This window comes from Adelges cooleyi, unplaced genomic scaffold (assembly GCF_023614345.1).
Source record: "Adelges cooleyi isolate 19-005CV unplaced genomic scaffold, UGA_ACOO_1.1 ACOO_flye_CR_arks_rails_tigmint_CR_PRNA_9, whole genome shotgun sequence".
In the NCBI taxonomy this organism is placed as follows: domain Eukaryota; kingdom Metazoa; phylum Arthropoda; class Insecta; order Hemiptera; family Adelgidae; genus Adelges; species Adelges cooleyi.
The window spans coordinates 18,009,443-18,031,207 of record NW_026096579.1 but is presented as its reverse complement, the minus strand read 5'-3'; the positions used below and the strand labels follow the sequence as shown (position 1 = coordinate 18,031,207).

General features: G+C 29.7%; 1 protein-coding gene across 1 annotated transcript in view; it reads left to right on the top strand.

The window, feature by feature from the left end:
• Positions 1–17,324, top strand: part of LOC126846329 (probable G-protein coupled receptor CG31760) — an 82,189-nt gene extending 64,865 nt beyond the window's left edge. Inside the window, exons 4-13 of the mRNA XM_050585644.1 lie at positions 1,377–1,500; positions 5,225–5,380; positions 6,407–6,607; positions 9,920–9,988; positions 11,372–11,481; positions 12,521–12,735; positions 13,650–13,788; positions 14,662–14,767; positions 14,830–15,015; positions 15,840–17,324. Of these exons, the coding sequence (XP_050441601.1) occupies positions 1,377–1,500; positions 5,225–5,380; positions 6,407–6,607; positions 9,920–9,988; positions 11,372–11,481; positions 12,521–12,735; positions 13,650–13,788; positions 14,662–14,767; positions 14,830–15,015; positions 15,840–16,109 (1,576 nt within the window). The 3' untranslated portion in view covers positions 16,110–17,324. The remainder of the gene's footprint in view (positions 1–1,376; positions 1,501–5,224; positions 5,381–6,406; positions 6,608–9,919; positions 9,989–11,371; positions 11,482–12,520; positions 12,736–13,649; positions 13,789–14,661; positions 14,768–14,829; positions 15,016–15,839) is intronic.
• The last annotated feature ends 4,441 nt before the right edge of the window (positions 17,325–21,765 follow it).

Below are 21,765 nucleotides of genomic sequence, written 5' to 3'. Positions count from 1 at the left end.
ACCATAATTTATGTACCATTATAAAGTATAATAAGTTTATGATTGGTCCACAGTTAACCAATCACCCCCGGTATACTTGTTTGTTGTTTTTCTCGATTTTGAAGGATGTTTTTTTACATTTTCGGCCCATTTAAGTACATTTCGGGTAGTCATTACTGATCGATTGAGTTACACGATAAAACTGGCGAAGTGGTTTAGAAGAGATATCATGGGTCCATGTACAAAAAACACAAATAAATAAATAATAGAAAAAACACATTCCGAACGACGCGGCTTACAAATCGTCGGCTTTTAACGTTGCCGATTTGTTTTCATTTTTTATTCTTTAAATTATATGACCGGAGCTAAACGTTGAATTTTTCAAGAACCTCGCGAGAAAAATATATATTTTCTTAAAAAAAAAAAGACGGATGTACGACAACAGCGGGTGAGACGTTAAAAAAAATGTGTGTGTGAACAAACTCGACACCGCGGTTTGTCTGACATTATCTCAACTTGTTACTCTGACTTTTTACTAGTAGTTTTCTAAATCGATCGCACTTAATCTTTCCGCTTTATATCCGTTCTCGGATGATATTTTCTTAAGACTTTTTTTTCTTCTTCTTATATTTGCACATGGTATAATCCATTATCGCCGCCGCCGCCGCCGCCGCCGCCTGTATATCTATCATCGATTTCCATTAATCATTTCCGTGGAAATAAAAACCGTCGCGTTTCCAAACGTCAAGAGTCTCCGTTGTGTGTAAAAATGGCGATAAATCTACCCAATGGAAACTGGACACCTGTTATTAATATATGAAGGATTCCTTTAGCCGTCACGCCTTTTATTGTGCGCAGTTGTGAGAGACAAAGCGTTATTTGTTGATAATGTTAACCACGTGAAATGCGTTTCCGTTAAAGGTCACCGGCCACGGTAATGATAATTGTCGTATCGATCATCGCTATTAACTAAACGCAAAACTGGTGCTTATGGAGACCGGTAATCCAAATAAAAGTATCACGTGACGGTACTAAAAAGAATGTCCAGAACAAAAGACATGTTTTCCAATGCCCTAATCTTAAAATAAATGCATGTCTGTTTTTAAGGAGTTTTGTACAGGCAATATTTAAGAAAAAAAAAGTGGTTTTAATAAAATTCGACCATGTTAGGCTTAAAGGTATTATTTTTAATTTAATTAATTTTTTCTGTAAGTAAGTGAATTTTTTTGGTTTATTTTAGACCAAAAACCATGTAAATATAAAAAAAAAAACAAAAACACTCTTTTCAAACTTCAACCAATTTATAATAAATACTTTTTTTATAGGTCGCAGTCAACACTGCATATTATAATCCTGATCAATATTCGACTACATAATAACTTTGCGGTGTGTTACAGGGGCACCAGTGGAATCGACATTGATCTCAGGCGAGTGGACATCGATCAATGTCCCTTGCCTCTGGGCAGCAATCATTTTAACATTTTCGCCTCGTCGGACAAATGCAAAAAACAAACCACATACGTAAGCACTGGCACAAAGTTTTCAATTTTAACGTTAACCGTCTTGAAACTGGGAGTAGACAAAAAAAAATAGTTTCTCGAAAATTCTGTTAAATATTCAGCTGATAACAGATGTGATAAGAATGGATAATAATCAGATGATACAGTAATGTACCATATATTTTCTAAAATCGACTCAGAGCTGGAACTTAAAAAAAAGAAATGTTTTAATACCTAATTAATATTAGAATCAAAAGTACTTAAAGTTTTAAAAAATATTCGTTTTAAGACCATTTATTAAGATACGTTCCGAAGAGTGATTTCTGAAAATTGAGTAATTGTTTTTTAACTACATTTTTTGAACCCTTGGTCGGAAATGGGTTAAGGAAATGCAATTCCAGAGTAAAATTGGAATGATTTTGATCAGGACAATGTCAGTGAAGGATATTCGTAGAAGTAATTGGAGAAAGCCAAGAGAGCTCTTGACGTCATTGTGGTAATGATTGCAGTAGGGAGAGTTATCAGTATATTATTGTGTAAAAAGCGTGGGAGTCGTCGTACGTGCCCGATTTGATTTTTAAAAAAAAACCATTTGCAAACGATGAAATAAGAGATGGCAAAACCAGAAATATATATATATAATTTAAAATATAGAACAGAAAGTAATTTTCAAATTATACTTTAAAAAACATTGTTTTATAATACATTTTACAAATACTTCAACAATGTTAAAATTTGTTTTCCTTTTAAACACTTTTTATTATCATTTTAAATGAAATGATGCAGTACTGCGTTGTGGTAGAAATTCAATTATAACAACTTAAGAGAAAAGGGTTGGTTGTTGATGTCGGTATTAATACGCTTGCTATTCTCAAATTACCTCGTATTGTGGTTTGTCTTTCTTAGGCTTTAAGACGGTAGTGTCTAAGTCACACGTTTACTGTTTAGTCGAGTATGATGTTGCTGCTTTAGTTAAATGTATGAGTATACCTTTGCAAATATACCTTAAAAAATGAAATAAATAATAATAAAAGCATATAGTGTAAAAAAAAACTACTTTCTCAGCTCCGCATCAATTTTCAAGAATATTATCACTTGTTGTATACGCTATAGTTTTTAACGTAAACATGTTTTTGGCTTTGGGGTCTGTAAAAATTGTATAAACGATTTTGTGATAAAAAAAAAGGAAGGAGAGAGGGAGGGAATAGTGACAAGTGAGACTGAGATAAGGATTGTATGGTGATAACTGATAAACGAATATCAGAATAGATATCGAATAAAACAACTCCTTTATCACTAATAGCTTATCAGTAGACTCTTATCATTACTATCTTATCAGTTTATACTTATCAGTCGTCACACAATTTATCAAATGACACCAAGCTTAAAATCACTATCATGTTAAAAAAAAAACATTTATTTCCATATTTCTATATAAGCTAAAAAAGTATCATAATAAGATACAAAATCTATCCAGTTTTCGGTAAAACTCAAAATGGTTTTAATTGAGTTTAATATATATATGAACATATTATTTTTTCCATATTTTACCAACTTGTTACAAAGTTATAAAGTAACTAAGTATATTAGAAAAGTTATTTATATCGAGCCCCAAAGTACTTTAAACGGCAAACTATAGAATATTTTCGAACATCGTTTTTAAGGGTTTAATCGATAAAACGCTTCAATCACGTCAACGCCTTCGTCGTTGGAAGTAATTTCAGCGAATAATATTGTGCATTATAATGATAAAATATAAATATATATATACTTAGGGGAGTGTGGACTAGGTATAAAAAAAAGAAATCTATCTCTGGCGAGTATACGGTAGGCAGTATTAAATGATTACGATCATCGTTTAGCCGGAATGAAAGAGCTTTTTAAATTGTCAACGTTAAGTTTTGACATGGAGTTGAAAAAAAAAACACAATAAAAGTGATTTATTCCACTAAAAAAGTATAAAATGGTCCAAACTGTGAAATAATTATTAGTTGGAGAAGTCACTGTCGAATCGTATCTCGAAATGAAGTATCTGTTAAATCCTATTGTTAGTTTCTTTTATCGTTTTAGACACTTTTGAAAGTGTAAAAAATGTATAAAAAATAATAAATTATTCTTCAATAATAACGTTATCCGTAAATATTATAACAAATGTATTATCCTGTTTATTTTTTGGCATAACTCTGTCTTTAAATATCAATACCGCTTGCTAAAACTTTCACTCTAATCAATTATCAGAAAACAGGGTTTGTAACAAATATCACAATATCTATATAATTAAATAGGATTTTCCTCGCCGAATCTCAGATTTTATGCGGCAAGACTATTTTTATTTAATGTATTTGTAAAGAAGGGATCTGGTTTACAAAGCCAAACTTACTAAGTATAATTAATAGCTTTTGTTCAAACTACAATAATTGTAATAATTCTTATTGAGTTCATTAACTTAATTAAGTAAAGACGCGAAGGGCAAAACCTGTGTTTCATAAAATTTACCTTAGCAAATGAAATGTCAACTCTATCTAGTTTGATATCAATAGTCTTTTATTCTATGTTTTTAGCTTAATGATTTTCCCTAAAAAAAAAAAAACACAACTAATCAAAAACAATATCGCAATAATTGGTAAATCCATAATTTTCTTTTAAATAAGCAACTTTTGTGTGTTGTTTAATTGTGTAGTACATAAAAAACGTGTAATCAAAAGCTTTCAATTACAACCAACAATTTCCAAATGTTAAATAAAAAAAATACATCACAACGTAAACAGGTCAGGTTGTTTAGGTTTATTTCAGAAAATGTTTTTATTTACTCTTTTAATATTTTGCTGTGCACGAGTTTAGTAATAAAACAATTTTGAATATATATTTTTAAAAATAAGCGAAATAAATAAGCATTTTATCGATCTGCTCGTAGTTTTGTAAATGTTGTATTTATATAAACCTCAGATCTATGTTCTTGGTAAGGCCCAGTGTATATTTTATTTTTGCCGAAAATTGTGTTTGGTCTTTTTAGACACATAAAGTACAGAATTTATATATATATATTATTTAATGTGGCATATATGTTATATTAAAATGGTTTAGGAGAATTGACAGAAGGTATACGGTATGCAAAACGGTCAAAAGAGATTGGAATTGTAGACTTTAGGGGTAAAGGTAAATAAAGTATAAGACATGTAAAAAAAATATATACATTAAAGTGTACCCTTCGTCAAAAAAATGACACACTTTATTCAACAACAAAGTATGTCATTTTTGTGTTTAATATATTCCACAAGTTATTTTTTTTTGCTCATAATATTATGTTTAAATAAAAGTAAACCAAAAAAAAATGTGAAATTTGTATACATGGAATTTGTTAATCACGTTTGAAACGCTGTTTTAATTTTTATCGGTATTTTTTATTCGAGAAACCGACGCAAAGACGTGATAAAATTATTTTTAAGGTAAATACAAACAAAATTGATTTAATTTAAATTATAAACTTTGATGTTTCATTTCTGAAAATCAGAGTTTGTTTGGATCGTAAATGCTTATATTTTTACCTTGGAATTTAGTTTACACTCTAATTATTACCGTGTATGAATATTCTCTTTAATTGAATTTAATTTTAATTGACTTTATGTCGTTAACTTGCCCAAACGTAGCATATGAAATGTTATTATAAGTGTTATATATATATATAAATAAAAAAACTTTCTATAATTCTATTTTAAGCAACAATTAATGGTTTGACTTGTTTGCAGTGTGTAGCCGTGTCTGGACTGGGATTTCGCAGAGGAAGTTACAAATGCGTGTGTCGTCGTGGTTATTACTTTCCTGCGCCTAAGTACGCCGGGAGTGCCGGAAACAGATTTTTCAATGGAGTCATTATTGAAGAAGAATACGAAAAACTAATGTTGGTAAGTACAATTTTTGAACACCAAGCCTGTACCTCATAATACAGTGATCTTAATATTTTATCGGACGAGGAAAAAATATTTAAAAAAATAAATTAAAATCATCATTGCAAAAACCATAACTTCTTAGTTCCACATCACACATGAATTGAACGTGTCTATTTATTATTAGATTTGTTTAAAAGAAAATATTAGAGTATGTATATAAATGATATAAAATCAAAAACAAACTTCAAGCGGGAATGTAGGATTACTTTTAATTACAAATAATAATATTTTGTGATCATTGATTTTCTGAAGGGTTAATGAGTTTTTACAATAAGAAAATAGAATTGCGCTATAGTAGTGTTTACCATGCATAAATAAATTAGCTGATGAATGGAAACACAAAGCAAGACCTTGATCCAAAATACATAATGCATTTCAGTCGTTTGGCAAACAAAAAAAAATAGTAGAATACATATAGAATATATATATATATATATTTTATACAGATTTTTTAATCTTCTACAGTGCAATTTAACTGGGGTAGATATACTTATTATGTGCTCGGGATTGGGTTTTTATCCAATTAGGGCAAACAATTTACTTTTTAATTATATTGTGACTTTTGTTGTCAACACTTGCTTGGCACGATAATATTATAAAATATCATTTATACATTTTCTATTCCTGAGGTCCCATTTTTTTTTTTTTTTTTTTTATAAATTAATATTACTAGTATAGTTGAATAGTTTTCGGAGTTTCAATTATTTTGATCTTTGCATTCACAAATTGTTTAAACTATCAAATTTGCAAAACTGTAAACTTTACTCTTCCAATACCTTCTCAGCTCTGTATCGAACCTAAAAATAAATTATTTTTAAACCAGTTACACAAGAAAAAGGTTTCAAAAATATATTTCTTTTAGTTGTTAGTCAACTTTTTGGCTAAGTCGATTATAAGATATTATTGGTAGTTTTCGGCCATCTTTTTTTAAAATTATATCATGTTATTTATGTCTGATAATTTGTTTTCGTTCCTTGACAGGGTCAGCCAAATAATTACAGTCAGGGTAACATGTTCGAATGCATGCGATGTGCTGAAGGATGCGACGACTGCGTGGATGCAAGTCCTTGTATAGCATCTTTAAATTGGGTGCTTCGTTCAATCATACTGGCACTCTCATTAATCGTCATCTGTTGCCTTCCACTGGTGGTGTTCTTCACGTGGAAATACGGAGACCTCAAGGTAACACTACCTTAAGTATAAATACTAATAACAATAATTACTTAGGCATAAATTTATGAGCTTTCCGATAGGTCTGATAATAAACCAGATATTGTTACCATCGATATTGTTTAACTGTCATTTACTGATAATTTACCATGTAATTATGAGAATTAAACTTGATTGCTCACGACATTTTCTATCTCTTACAACAACTTTCACTTTTTCATAATTGTTTCTCTGATATTTCCAATAGAATTTTCGATAATGCGTCACCCTAAGCATATAAGCCTGTTGCCGTTGTGTGCCATCTTATGTCATTTAATACAGATGAACATGTGTCAGATATCTTATTAAGTATCATTGGTAACAAAGTTTCGTACAATAGTAATCATAACATTTTGATTAATTATTTTCTTGGTATAAACCAAAAAGTCGTACTACAAGTTTGACAGAGATTCTCTACGAGACAAGTCGCAAAGTCAACAAAACATTAATAGTCAACACCACACTTGTTGAACTTGTTAATAATAATACAAAATTGATGATGTGTCATAGAAAAACTTAAATGGTCCATTTTCAAATTTCAAAAATTTGTAGTCGCTTTTATTTTGATTCTGGAGTTTAAATTTCATTGTCCAACAACCGTGCGTCATTGAAAATATATCTGGCGGCAAAAGCAAATAATAATTTAATTCTGCTGTTTGCCTGTGAAAACATATACTCTCTTAAGCCGCCCATTACAAAGGTATTTTTCACCTGACCCCTAAAAACTAACTTTCAACGATAATTTAAAACAATAATTCAAAATACAAAAAAAAAAAAAATAGAATAACGTTCAACGGTACAGCTATGAGTTTATTTAAATCTTTATTACCCAAAGTAATGGCTTAGTTGAAAATACTGTGTGATATATTATGATTTATGTATCGAGTGTATTATTCGTACAATGAAGCGAGGAAAGTAATTTTGAAATTTCCATCATCAAAACTAGCGGTTCGACTAACATAATAAAACTATTTAATATGTTAACAACGGTTGCCTTGGGTTGCTGTACGCTTTGGAATAATAGAACAACCCGACAAATTATTATTAATTATCTTATTAATATTAGTCTTACACGAATTATTCCGTTTTCTGATTAGGTAATAACATTTTCGCAACACTGTACGGAATGTGTGGAATTCAGATTGATAATATTTTCAAATGCTCGTTGTTCGGCCCACACTTAACAACCTAGAAATTTACAACGGGCAAAGTGTAGATTTACCCTTTTTTTTAGCCTAGCTGTAATAGCGCAAAACATTTTGACAAACGGTTTTAGACACATCGTTGTAATTTTGTATTTGTTAAAAAGCTGTTACAACTAAAAATTGTGATGACAGTGTGAATTTAGCAATTATTAAACAGGAGTGCATTCAATTATGTTTGAATACATAAACAAAACAAACAGTATGAGAGCCAAAACTGTGCAATATTACGTTATATGCATAAATTTAATACAATTTGTATATTTTAAATTTACAAACTTTTAAAAAAACATTAGATAAAATATGAACTAGTATTGTTGTATTTATTTCACATTGAATGTCCGATTATTTGTTTTAATTTATTCACCACGTGAGTCGATTGGAAAATCGTTTAATGAAAAAGACAATACTAAATAAATTGGCAAAATGACTAACACGCTATTTCTAGAATTAAATAAACAATCAGATTAAAAATCAAATTTCAATTTCAATGTTTAATCAGAACATCAAAACAAACTTGGTCAAGAACTAAATATTATTAAACAAATATCAAATAGTAATTTATTTTCATGATAATAATTATTCAAAAACCATTTTTATTTAGTTCGTCAAATAATGTTTTATTGATATTCTTAAATAGGTACAATAAATTTTATTCTTTAAAAATTAAACCAATATTTTTCTTGAATAATTGTATTCATTTTAATGGTTATTTCTATTTTTATTTAAGAGTGCGCGTAAAAACATGTTCAGACTATAGATATATATAATCTTTTAAGTAGTTTTAGAGTAAAAACTCTTATTATCGAACTTAAAGAATATCTAGGGTTGTAAGTAGACAAATTTTACTAACTCTTAGGTTTTTAAAAGTATCTGAGAAGTAGGTTTCTGTTCATTGGCTATTAGAAAACCATTTGAGTTTACCAAGAAATTTACTAAAATATACCCCCAGAAATGTTAAATTTTATGAGTTTTATATTTTTTGTTTGAAAACCATCGCATGGACCAATAAAACAGATTCTGTGAACTATTTTTTTTGTTTGTAAAATATTTAAAATTGTTCTTTTGACCGTTTTGGTGGTAATCCGATAAGAAAAACGAGTAATCTATAAAGAACTCGCAATACTTTACATATGATAATAAAATTACACTTTTTTTTTTTTTGTTTAAACAAAAGGTCTTATTTTTTTATATTATTTAAACTAAAAAAAATACATCTATAAACTGTTTCTAATGATTTCAGTTTAGATTAATTATACTCTAAGTATAAACTAGTGTAGTTTATTATACAACATGCATTTTAATACAAAAACTTTTTAAACACTATCCGAATACTTAGTTCAAAAATTGCTTAAAAATTATTTTAAATACTAGAAAACTATTAAAATGTAAATCTGTTCAAGAGCGTGTAACCGCAAAATATGTAAATAGTGTAAATGTAATACCCCACTCAAGTTTCAATAATTTTTCAAAATAAGTTTGTCTATAGACTTTTGAGAAAAATGTTTATCGCTACGTCCAGTCTAATTTTCAGACCTTTAGCTGTAAAACTACATAAAAAAATGAATGAAAAGTTTTTGATATGCTATATTGGGTTAGGTCAACATTTTTTTATTGTACCGTGTCTTAAGAATATTTTACACGGATTCTGATTAAAAACTGATTTGACTCTTTTTGAAAGTGCGACATGTTCAAATTTTTCATTTTTTCCTGAGGGAACGTCAAATGGGTCACTCTGTTGTATACTTGCGTTGTAGCGAGGAAAAAAATATCAGTTAAAACCTTGAGAGATGAAAAATTCCAACACACACAGAATATGTCGCTAACGTATAGAGTCGTTAGGCGGCGCGCTATTTGGGTTTTCATTATCTAAGTGGAAGTTTTTGAAAACTGCTTTTTAATACGGTATTCCATTAGGTGATTCGCAACGTTAGATAATTGAACGTAGACAAAGTCAGGTTTCATTTTTTTTCTCGTACTTAAAACCGGAATGAAAACGAACGCACTTGCCCAAAATCCTAATAATAATAATTTTTATATTATAAATTATTTTTATTATCAATACTATTATGTTGTGTTACAGGTGGTTCGTGCGGCCAGTCCGGCGTTGCTCAGAGTAATTGCATTAGGAGCATTTTTCATTTATGCGACGGTAAGTCACACGATAACATATCTGTATAATAATGATTAACAAATATTTACCACTTTCAGTATTTCCCAAAGCGTTATTAACTTTCGCAATTAAATGGAAACGTGGCTATTGGTTAACTTTTTAAAGTTAAGAATGATTTGCCGAAAATATTGACTGGTTTGAGTTAAATTTTCACACTTACATTGTTTTGAATAATTTATTAGAGTAACTGAAGGAGTGAATGGATAAAATTGTTAACTGACTACTTTTAAATTGCCGAGGAGGCAATATTTTAGATAATGTGTTCAAACTGCTTTAATTTTTAAGCTCAACACAAATTGAATTGTTTTAATATTTTGCTAAATTATGTAACATTACATCCTTACATTTTCATTCATTTAAAACTATTTTACAACAAATGTCACTTTATCCACTCACCCCTTCAATGGCATTCTTTAAATATCAGATGTTCTCATTAATAGAAAATTCAAGATGTTTATTTTGCTCACGATTACTTTTTGGTTTTAATCAAAATGAAGAAGATATTAAAATGTATGCTTTAAAGCTTAAATAATAACTCGAAATTTCGAATTGTTGAAAAAAACTCTTCAAGAAGGGGACACAATTTTTTCGCCTTTGAAAAGTTAAGATTACATTTTCTAAATAAATGACTAAAAAAACTGTATAGGAAAATGATGGTTGACTAATCCAAAACTGTCAAAACCCGGCTCGGATTCGGCTTCGGCCATCCTAGCACAGAGTTCACAAACGAAAAATATACTTATAGTTGTAACAATCAAAACGGTACAAAATCAATTTGTATTAAAAATTTTACAGCAGAACAAAACGTAGAATATTGTACTACTCATCATATTAACATGGATGTGTTTTTAGGCTGAGATTAGTGTTATAGCGACACCGGATGGTTAGGTTAGGTAAGGTTAGTGAGAATAAAAGGGACGCATGAGAAGAGTGGTGGAAAAGAGAAGAACGGGGATGGGAGGGAAAATAAAGTAGAAGAGAGAGAAAGAAAAAATAATGACCATGAACATGAACACATATTTGAAGTGACTGGGTGGGGTTTATCTGTATATTACATTGTCTGCCTACCAGACATCATCATGGCCCAATGTTTTTCCTTTAAGTGAACTGACGAAGCTTTCTTATTAATAAATTACTATAATATAATTAGTTGACATTATAACTATATAGGAACGAGCAAAGGAACGATTTTCTTTTCGTTTATTATTTGTTTTTAAGGAACATCAACAATACTGAATTTTTACTTGAAATATTTACTTGTGCGCTGCAGTTTTAGTGTACTGCAATTACTTGGTTATTTTGTTAATCCGTTTTATGAATATTTATAAATTAGTTTAAGTTATTTTTTTTTTTTTGTTACAGATGATCGTTATGTATCCAAAACCAAATGTGATCACCTGCATTGCTCGATTTTGGCTCAGAGAAATAGGATTTTCGCTCACATACGGAGCTCTGATGTTAAAAACATGGAGGTGAGTAACCTAACCTTTTATCCAATATATGGATAATATATGGTACATGCATTATATGTTTTTCTCTTCCCCCCTTGACTTATTTCTTGGAACTGCTTTCCCTTAGGATTAACAGCTGCATTTTATCACCGATCTCTTATCACATATCCCTCAACAGTAATAAGCTTATCAGTGGTTTTTATCAGCAGCCATTGTCAGATGTCTCTTATTACTTATCTCTAATCTCTGATTCTCGTTATCTATTTACTTTCCCCTCTTCAGTTCCATCAATTCCTTTCCTTCCAGTCCTCTCGACAACCTCACCTACCTATCCTTCCTGTGTCGCGATTACGCTAATTCCAGATAGACCCTAAACTAAAAACATTGCTTTAATTTATAGTTTGAAATTACAGTTATTGTCATTTTTCATGCAAAAACATTAGTCTAATGCGATCTGTACTTACAGCTTTTGGTTAAACTGAAGTATTATCTTTTTAAATATTAAATTATTTTATAATACTTAAACAATATTTTTTTTATGAATTATACAAAATACACAAAGTCAAACTTTTAGAATCTATTTCTCAATTGTAAATGTCACCCTTCAAGTATTTCAGAAATTTCAACTACTTTCTCAAACGTTACAACAAAATATGAGAAAAACGTTGATGTTTCACTAAACTATTGCAGCTACTATAAGTCGGTGTACATAATAAGCATTTCCTTAAACAATGTGTTGCCGCCTTTTATGTATAAATGACACCAAAAAAACATCTCCGAGAGTGATGAAAATAATTTGAAATATGCTATTACTTCAGATTTAGGTGATATACTAAAAGTAAAGTTTTTTCTATTATTTAAAAAAAAGCCAAATCTAAAGAACTATAAACGGTTGGTCGATTATCATAATTGTCTCATAAAACCATATTTTACTTAGCATATTTCATAAATAAACGGTTAGCAAAATATCACCACCTTACAGACCGCCCCCCCCCCCCACTACGCCTCGACCCCGTCGTGCTGGCTTTATTATTAGCATTTTTTTTTTTTTTTTTTTTAGAATATCCGTTATATTCAGGGTAAAGTCAGCCAAAGTCGTAAAAATCACCGACAAGGATCTGCTGAAGAGATTGGGACTAATGATGGTCGTCGTCGGACTCATCATGTTAATCCGAACTCTGGTCGATCCTCCCTACGTTATAGTCGGGAGGACATCCGACAATTTGAAAACTGATCTATGCCCCGCAGGATGGTGGGATAGATTCTTTTCGATATGTGAGTATTGGATTTCGTTTAGCTGTTTTATGCATTGTTGCTTACTTTAGGTCAAACGCAATGCCCGGCAACATAACCATTCGAAAAGTACCTATGTCAATACTTCAACAAAACGTTACTCGCTGCCTTTACTATTTTTTTTTTTTTTTTTTTTGGTAAATCGTGTGTTTGAGATATAATATCACATAGAAAGTTATTATATTGTATAAGTATAAGTTATTATATATTATTATACCCCTAACAATACATGATCGTGTTACAATTGAAATGTTCGCTTCGTTAAACATACCTATGCTATCAAATGTTATTACATTTTTATGTTCCCTTAAAACGGTTGACAAACACACCGTCGCATTCAAAAGGAAGTGTATTTTTTTTTTTATAAACTTTATAGTTGAAAGGTAAAAATATGTTTTTACTTAAAAATGTCCGACAGATATGTTGTGTGAAAAAATATTGTTTCGATTGCAACAAATTAAAATTTAAAACAAGATTGTGAGTACATAAAAACGTTATAAAAATGAAAATAAAATGTAAATCCGGTCAGCTCCGTCTTTAGACATTTTTAATAAAAATGTTAATAGATACAATTTTTAAATTACCAAAGTAAAATGAAACATAATTAACGGTATTTGATTATTCACAATAGTAAATAGGTAGTTATTATAGTAATTTTTTACATTTTCATAGATGATTATTTTTATTTTTAGTCATTCAACAAACCAATTATTTTGTATGTATTGATTTACATAAAATTGCACTTGAGGATAATAAAAAAAAACCCCGTCTCTCATTCATCGATTAGTATTACATCACTCGCCAAATTATCTAGTAGTCATTACTTTGTTAACAATCACATGCAATCACGTACATATACTCATCTACTTATCTAATAAAAAATATTTATTTTCCAGTGGAAGTATTGTTCCTGGTTTGGGGCATTCGTTTGTGCATCGTAGTTCGGAGAGCCCCGTCGGAATTCAACGAAAGCCGGTTCATGTCGATGGCCATATACAACGAATTCATTTTATCAGTCTTCCTAAACGTATCAATGTAATAAGACGAAAAGTTTGAACAATAATATTATAAGTATAACAATATGTATTAATCTTATATAATTTAATCCGGCGTGACGACGCATTAAACTCCAACGTTAATGAACTCCGAGTACGTGCCAACAGTGTCTAATTATAATCTAAACAAAATCACATTTGGATCAACATCGACTAATCTCATTTCCTGAGTGTATGGAAAATTATCTTTAGGTATTAAAAACGAGCCCGTTTTCCTCCTATACCGCCTGAGAAACGCGAGAGCCTTTGCGCTTGTAAACTAGCCATTTATAGATTATTTTTTCGCCGGTGTATCGCTTCCACGTGTTCAGTGTGCTCATCACCGTGTTCGGTCGATGCATTGTTGTTTGTAATACTATGTATTATTATACAATAATAGGTTTTGACGACGGCGTATAATAACCGAGTGCGCTCGCCCGAATGGAAACGCCATTACCGTTTCTATCGGACAATGTAACCTCTCGTTTACTTCAAAGCGTGTTTAGCAGGCCAAACGATCCGTACTTTGTGCCGGAAAATTCGGTATGCGTCCCGAATATTATATTTTCCCAAAAAGGGTATTAGTCGTTCTTGCCCACAGGAATGATACCCAAACGAGTCGGGCCCGGATTGGCCTGACAGTTCATTGGCGTTTCGGTCCATATTGTTATTCAGGAATAGTAAATTTAAAAAAAAAAAAACGGACAACCGCTGGTTTCCTTTAGATAAAAAGTGTATCATTTGTTTTTCCAACAGAGTACTACCAACAAATTTCTTAGTCTCTTTGGCTTAATGTCACGAGGAAGTAGGGCTCCGCACAAGTCATATGTACATTAAATCATATTTAATGTATACCTTTATCTTTGCCGTTTAGGTTTTTCCTGCAATCGCCTGCCAATCCGGACCTGCAGTATATAATTTTCTTCTGTCATACACAATTGACGGTGACCACCCTGCTCGGGTTCATATTCGCCAGCAAAGTATATACTTTTGACGCAATGTTGCTGTTATGATTTGAACGGGTTTTTTTTCGGTTTTTTAGGCGTACTTGGTGATCAGAGGAGAAGAATTTAACGACGAGGACGGACAGTTGAAGGGTGTCAAAGTGACCGGTTGCAACAGGATTCTGAGCAAGCAGACCAAGAACTCGAACAAAGCCAACAATTCGACGTACGGCTGTGTCGAAGAATCCAGTACTGATTTTATATTAACCGAAAACGACGTGCAAGTGAGTAATTTTCCGAATTTCCATAATACATAATTCGATTAGTCTGTCACGCATCTGTGAATATTTGAATATCTAAATTTTTATCATTGATTGTGCTGCGAAAAAATAAAAACCATAACGAACGAAAATTATTCATATTTTCATAAAAAAAAGTTAAAAAATACTTGCCAAAATAGTGCTGGTAGGAAAAAAAAAATATTTACAGGACTAAATCTTACTCCTCTGTCTTTCTGTCCCTTTCCTCCCTCGTCAAAATGTAAAACACATTACATTATTATCGATTGACTATACAAAATGAAGCCACGATTTTTATATTTCTTTTTTTTTTTAAATCTTAAAATCACTATCTTACATTGATAAATGTTGGAAAAAATTACCCACGTACTCGTGAGAAAAGTCTGGCTAAAAAACAATATTATGACTATATTTTAGAACGAAAAACACTTATGTTTAAAATGAATAAAAAAACTAATAATCTTTTAGAAATAGCTGCTACTTTACTGTTGTAATACAACTTTTCAAACCTAAACGGATCTTTCTAATGCTCAGAGTGTAAATTTAAGCACATTTTGGCTTTTACAATGTTTTTTTATGGATTTTTTTTAATTTTTTCCATCTACAGATTCGCATCGAAGCATTGATTTGAAAGTGATTTCTTCGTTCTCACTTTTATTCATTCCTGTAGACTTGTGACCTCTGCCATCCCGTTATGTTCTGTCCCCAATATTCCCCAACCCTATTACAATGCCTTTTTTGTTTTACATAGATATTTTCCCCTATCGTTATAATATTTTTCTATCGGTGTTGCTTTTGTTGGGTTCCAGGACGAGTTTGCTCAAATTTTCAAACAATTGGAAGCGCTCAAGGACAAAAACATTCGAATGGGAAACCAACATTTGGTCAACAAGATAGTGGCCATGCAAGAGGTGAGCAGACACAGTGTTTGGTCGACAAACGTGGAAAAAAAGGCGGAACATTGTACGTTTACCGGCAACCACATCAGCAACCATCCGCTGAACGTTAGTAGCCAACGGTCGCTGCAGGTCATTAATCAAAACGGCAAAAAACCGTTTATGAAAGAAGTGACGGTGTGAAATTGGCCAGACCGAAATTTTCAAACGTGATCAACCGGTAGATAGTTTAGATAGGTATATTATTTTGAAATAAGTTCAACATACGTCTCTAGATAGGTATTCGTTATAAAATTATAATTCATAAAAAATTACACAATTTTCTTTTAACAATATGTCAACTTAAACATAAGTAACGTTCCCCAAAATGTGTTTTGTCGAAATTGTGCGATTTTCGAAAGAAAGGAAATAATTTATGTTTAAGTACAACGGTACTCGTATATTTAAATAGATGAACCTTGGGAAAAAATGTTTGAAGTGAAAGAAAAATTCAAAGAAATAAAAGAGGGGTCCTGCTTAGGAGAAATCGGTTATATTACTTTAACACCTTCCAAATATTTATTCGAATAATTTTGTTTGTGATTTGTATAAATAAAAATATTTTCGAATAAACTAAAAAATCAATTTTTTGAACACTTTTGTAAGTGGTTTTTTCGAATATGAAGTTGTATAATTTTCAGTTGAAAATCAGTTTTTCCTCGAATAACGGCCAACCTTGATTCCAATTACTTGTCCTGTAAGGCTTATTTTTCCTGCAATGCAATGAGTGCCAACTTATAAAATAAATTTTCTACTCGAATATTTTTGAATAATATTATTTGTTATTATATCGCTAAATATCACTGTACACTAATTGTAATTTGTTTTAATATCATTAAGTATCGTTTTATTGTTTTTTTCTTAATATATTTTTTTTATCAATCAAACTGTACAATATGATTTTGAAACAAGAACCAAAATACATCAGTACATTTATTTATCGCTGAATTAAAACCGGGTCGCTAATTTTCAAGAAAAATGGAGACAATTTTTTTAGTTGCATCAAAAGTTGTAAATGACTTGTAGAACAAAAATTAAGATTTCCCAATATTATTTTGAGTAAAATAAAAATTACAAATTCTAAAACCAATATTCTAAACTATTCAGTAAACAATATTATAGTAAAAAGCTCTATTTGGTACATTATTAAGGTGCAAATTAATTAAACGTTAAAAACACCAAAAATCTATTTTGAAAAGTTATTTTACAACTTAAAACGTTAAAAAACGAAATGGCGTGCTAGGAAAAATGTCAAAATCAGATTAAGCGAAAAAGTGATGTTTTTTGGTTCTTGTTTGTCATATATTTATATATTGTGTTTAATCCGGTCAGTTTGTTATTCCATACACTTTACTCGTCAATTCGATTGATATTATTAACAAGCCTTAAAATAGGCTTGTTATATTAAATATATTAAAATATATAATATAACATTGTGTGAAATTACTATTATTGTTAATATCGACATAATATCCGAATTATCTTGAAAGTAATAATTATTATTGTATACTATTAAATATACCTAACCGAATAGAGACATTTTACCATATAATGTGACATTTGGCTTAAAATATAATAATGTTTCACTTGACAAATGCAATTTAATTCGCATTAACAAGCCATATTAAAAATGCAGGTGTGGTTAATTAAATTATGTGTTATAAAAAATTGTAACTAATGTGCTGCTCACCTATAATTTTTTTTCTCTCATTGTTTGCCTTGCATTTTACAGTAATTTTGTATTAAAATTTGTTATTTAATTTTTAACGAACGGCTATTGACGTCTCGACAACGTATTTCAATTAAATTAGTTATTATTAAAATTATATTTATATTTTTCATCATGTTTTCCTTCTAAGTGTTATGAATAATTAACATGTAGTTAATAAAATTATATAATTGCAAATTTGTCTGTTGTATACAAATAAAACATGCTGTACAATAAATAATTAAAAATTAAAACACTTTTATCGTTTATTCAATCAATGTTGGGTGAAATAAAATTTGCATATCGCTCTTTTTTTTTAAAGTAATTTAAAACTAATGTTTAAAGTAATTAATTGCCGTTAATACAATTATTGAGTCAAAGTCAGCAAGTCCAATTATATACTATACCATTAGTATATTGTCTGTGATAGCTGTTGTAAATTGGTTTATGTTTACTGTGAATTTGAACACTAAAAAAAATTTTAGGTTTTCTTATCCAAAAAAAAACCAAAATACTTTAAATTATGATATTAAGTTTAAATAACGAGTTGAGATTTTCAAGTCTTTTACTGTAAAACAAAAAAATTCTTAAAACCAATAAAAAACACATTTTTCATTTGTTGAAATATTAATTTAAAATATAAGTTATGTTAAATGTTTTTTTCTAAAAAAATGTTGATATTCATTAATTAACAACATTTCAACATTTTATGTGCACAACGATTTTGCCCAACTTTGATTGTAATTTCGAAAACGGAACTACATTAAAAATAAGAAAAATAATAAAGTTAATTAAACATACTCATTTAATAACTGATTAACTACTTTTAATCCAAAATGTGTTTTCTAAAAGTTATTTTTTTTTTTTTGATAGCTTGCCATTACAAAAATGTCAACTGTTTTAAAAATAATTTACAACTAAAGTATTACATTCGTTTTACAATAACATATAATATGTTTGTTTTTATTCTCTATAATTTTGTGTCTAAACTGAGACTTAACCTAACTGTATGTCATATGGTTTTAACTATCGAAACAGATTGTCTGTCTGCCCTACCTAATACCTAAAACCATTTCTTATTTATTGGTTTTTTTAAGCAAATTCTCAATTTTATTTTTATTTTTTAATAGAAATTACCAGATTTTAAAGTTTGTCCGTACTTGTTGTGATATTGTTTTATTCGAAAAATTGTTTCAATTAAACATAATTCGTTGTTGTCGAGTGATTCGTTGTATACCTGTACATATATATAATATATTATTTATGTAAATACATATTATATATTATAGTATATTAAATATATGAGATATATCGGTGTTGTATGTTAACGTTTATAAAACCGTTGTAATTATTATGCGATTATGTATGTACAAAAAGTATAGTGTGTAAAGCAGTGTACATGTATTATATATAAATATCTAAATAAATAATATACGTTTATAAATATTACACAAATTGTATTTTTTTTTTACATAATAGTATAAATAGTCGAACCCACACAAAGCCGTGTCCCATTTGATTTTATCACACAGTAAAAATACATAAATAATTATTATTTATCATTTTCGTTAGTAAAATTATATTTTGGTAATAATAAAATCAATAATGATAATAATTCTTAAAATTTAGTCATTCTAAAACATAGGTAAATATAGTAATTTTTGTAAACGTTTGTATTACTAATATCTGACTTTATCCCAAAATATAATTTAAGAAATAACCGTAAACAACATGGATCAAAAAAGTTATTTTGTTTGTTTTTTTTTTGTTCTTTTCTTGGCATTATGTTCCTTGAGGTAAAATAATATTTCCCTATTTTTATTATAAATTATTTTTAGAGGCTGCGAGCAACAGTTTTCCAAAAAACAAAATTTTTCTTAGTTGTTAATTTTTTTAAGGTATACATATCAATTTTAAACGAATGTTGCTTGTATACAAAATCATCATTAGAAAAAGAGGAATAAACTAGTATTTTTTTTTTTACAAAAAAAAACTACTATGGAACTAATCTAGGTGTTAGAATGTAAAATTTACGAAAACATTGATATATATATATACCCTTAATAATACTCTAAAATATGTTTATTAAGAGTAAAAATATTTTTAACTTATTCCTCATTGAATTGCCAAGAATACCAATATACTTACATAACAATTACCTATTCTAACAATAGATCTAATTAGACAATTAATTATTAATCAATTAATAATTAGGTATGTTTAGTTTTTTCTTTGCCGCATTTAATTTTTTTTTAAACTTATAACTTATGCGTTTAACCACAACCAAAAATGTCGAAAAAATTGATATTTTAAATATTTTGGCTTAAAAAATATTTTAACTGTTGTAAGTATAAAACTATAACAATAAAATAAAAGTTATTTTTAAAAAATAGTTTTAAACTAATTCGACGATTTTTAAAAAAGTTATAACGCGCAAACTATACTGCTTTTGGGAGTTTTCTTGATTTTTAAGAGAAAGGGGTCAATTTTTATCAATTTTTTACCCAAGAAAGTACCTGTTAGGCACGATTTCTAAACTTAAAGAAAAATATATCATAAATATGAATAAATCGATTCAGCGGTGTGTCCTAAGTCTTAACACACACACACAAAACATTTTTCTTTTTAAAAACTCATCACTGTAAAAAAAAAAAAATACCTTCTCAGCTACGCATCGAAGTTAAAAAAAACAAACAAATAATATTAACATAGAACCTGTCTATTTGCTTTTTATAAAATTGGATGTACCGACAAGTATGTAGATGGGTCGCAAATCCGCGTGTTTTGGTGTTTTTTTTATATTCCGATATATAAATAAACTGAAAATCGTGGATTCGTCTTGTTGTTGACGAGTAGATTTTCCACATAATTGAATTTTTTTTTTTTCGGAAATTGCACTCAACCAAAGTTTTTGGGTAAACGAAAAAAGTGGGTTTACGGAATTATTACTTTCTAAATGTTAAGTGGGTAAAATTCAATTTCTTAACATTTTATTGAACAAAAAATAAAGAACAGTTCTAAGGTAAAACCCATAGCGACGACTCTCGTACACGGGAAAATACATAGTTGGTCTAACTAAATTTGTGGCTAATTTAGAGACACAATAAATTAGTAATCCCACTAGTTGGAATAACTAAATTACTAGTTGGCCAAACTAATTTTTTAGTTAAAGCAATTATATTGTTATATATTGTTATGTTAACTAGATATTTATATTAACCATCATTTTAGTTTGACCAACTATGTACTTTTTTCTAGGTAATTTCAGTTGCTTTGTTTTTCTGTTCGCGCCTCATTTCAATATTAGTTCAAAATTTTAATTAAAAAACTGTGTTAAACACAAACATATAAAAATAATACATTTTTCAGAGTCCCAATCAACAAAACTGCTGGCATTGAGTAAAAAATGTTTGTTGTCATAGACATTGTTTATTGTCGTAACCAACTAGTTGTAATAATTAATATTTTTCTTTTCATCCGCATAAATTATATTGTACTTAACTATTTTCTCTTAAACTTGTATAACAATGAATCATATCGAGCAGAGTTGTTGTGAAGATGAATGGGAAGAAGGCATCGACCAAGTGATTATTGTCGGTGAAACTTCGACTTCATCACAAAAATTCCATTCCAAACGCCGCCGTGGGTCTGGCTATGATGTTGAACTGCTTGACGTAATTGAATCTAATCCCGGCTCGGTGTCGGGTTAAGCTTGCTTATCATTCAAAGGAAAGATAATGATCTTTCCTTTTTGCACATCTCTAGAGCTCCGAATGGCCTTATGCTACCGTCAGCCAACCGGCTGGTCCGGCGAAGCGGTTGAAGATGTTAAAGGTGAAGAAGGGTGTTCGAGGAGAGGACGTCGAGGAAGAAGTCGTCAACCAAGTAACCGTCTAAATAAACAAATCACAATACTATTGATTATTAATTACTATGGTTTACACACAAAGCCGTCAACGAATCAACCGGTATCGAGTGTAGTGCACGGCGAAGAGGTGTCATCCAGTGAGCCGGTTGCAGGTGAATTGGACAGGCGTTTTAAGGGTGTTGGGGAAAGGGTTTTTTTGTAATATTTTTATCCTACGGTTTTAG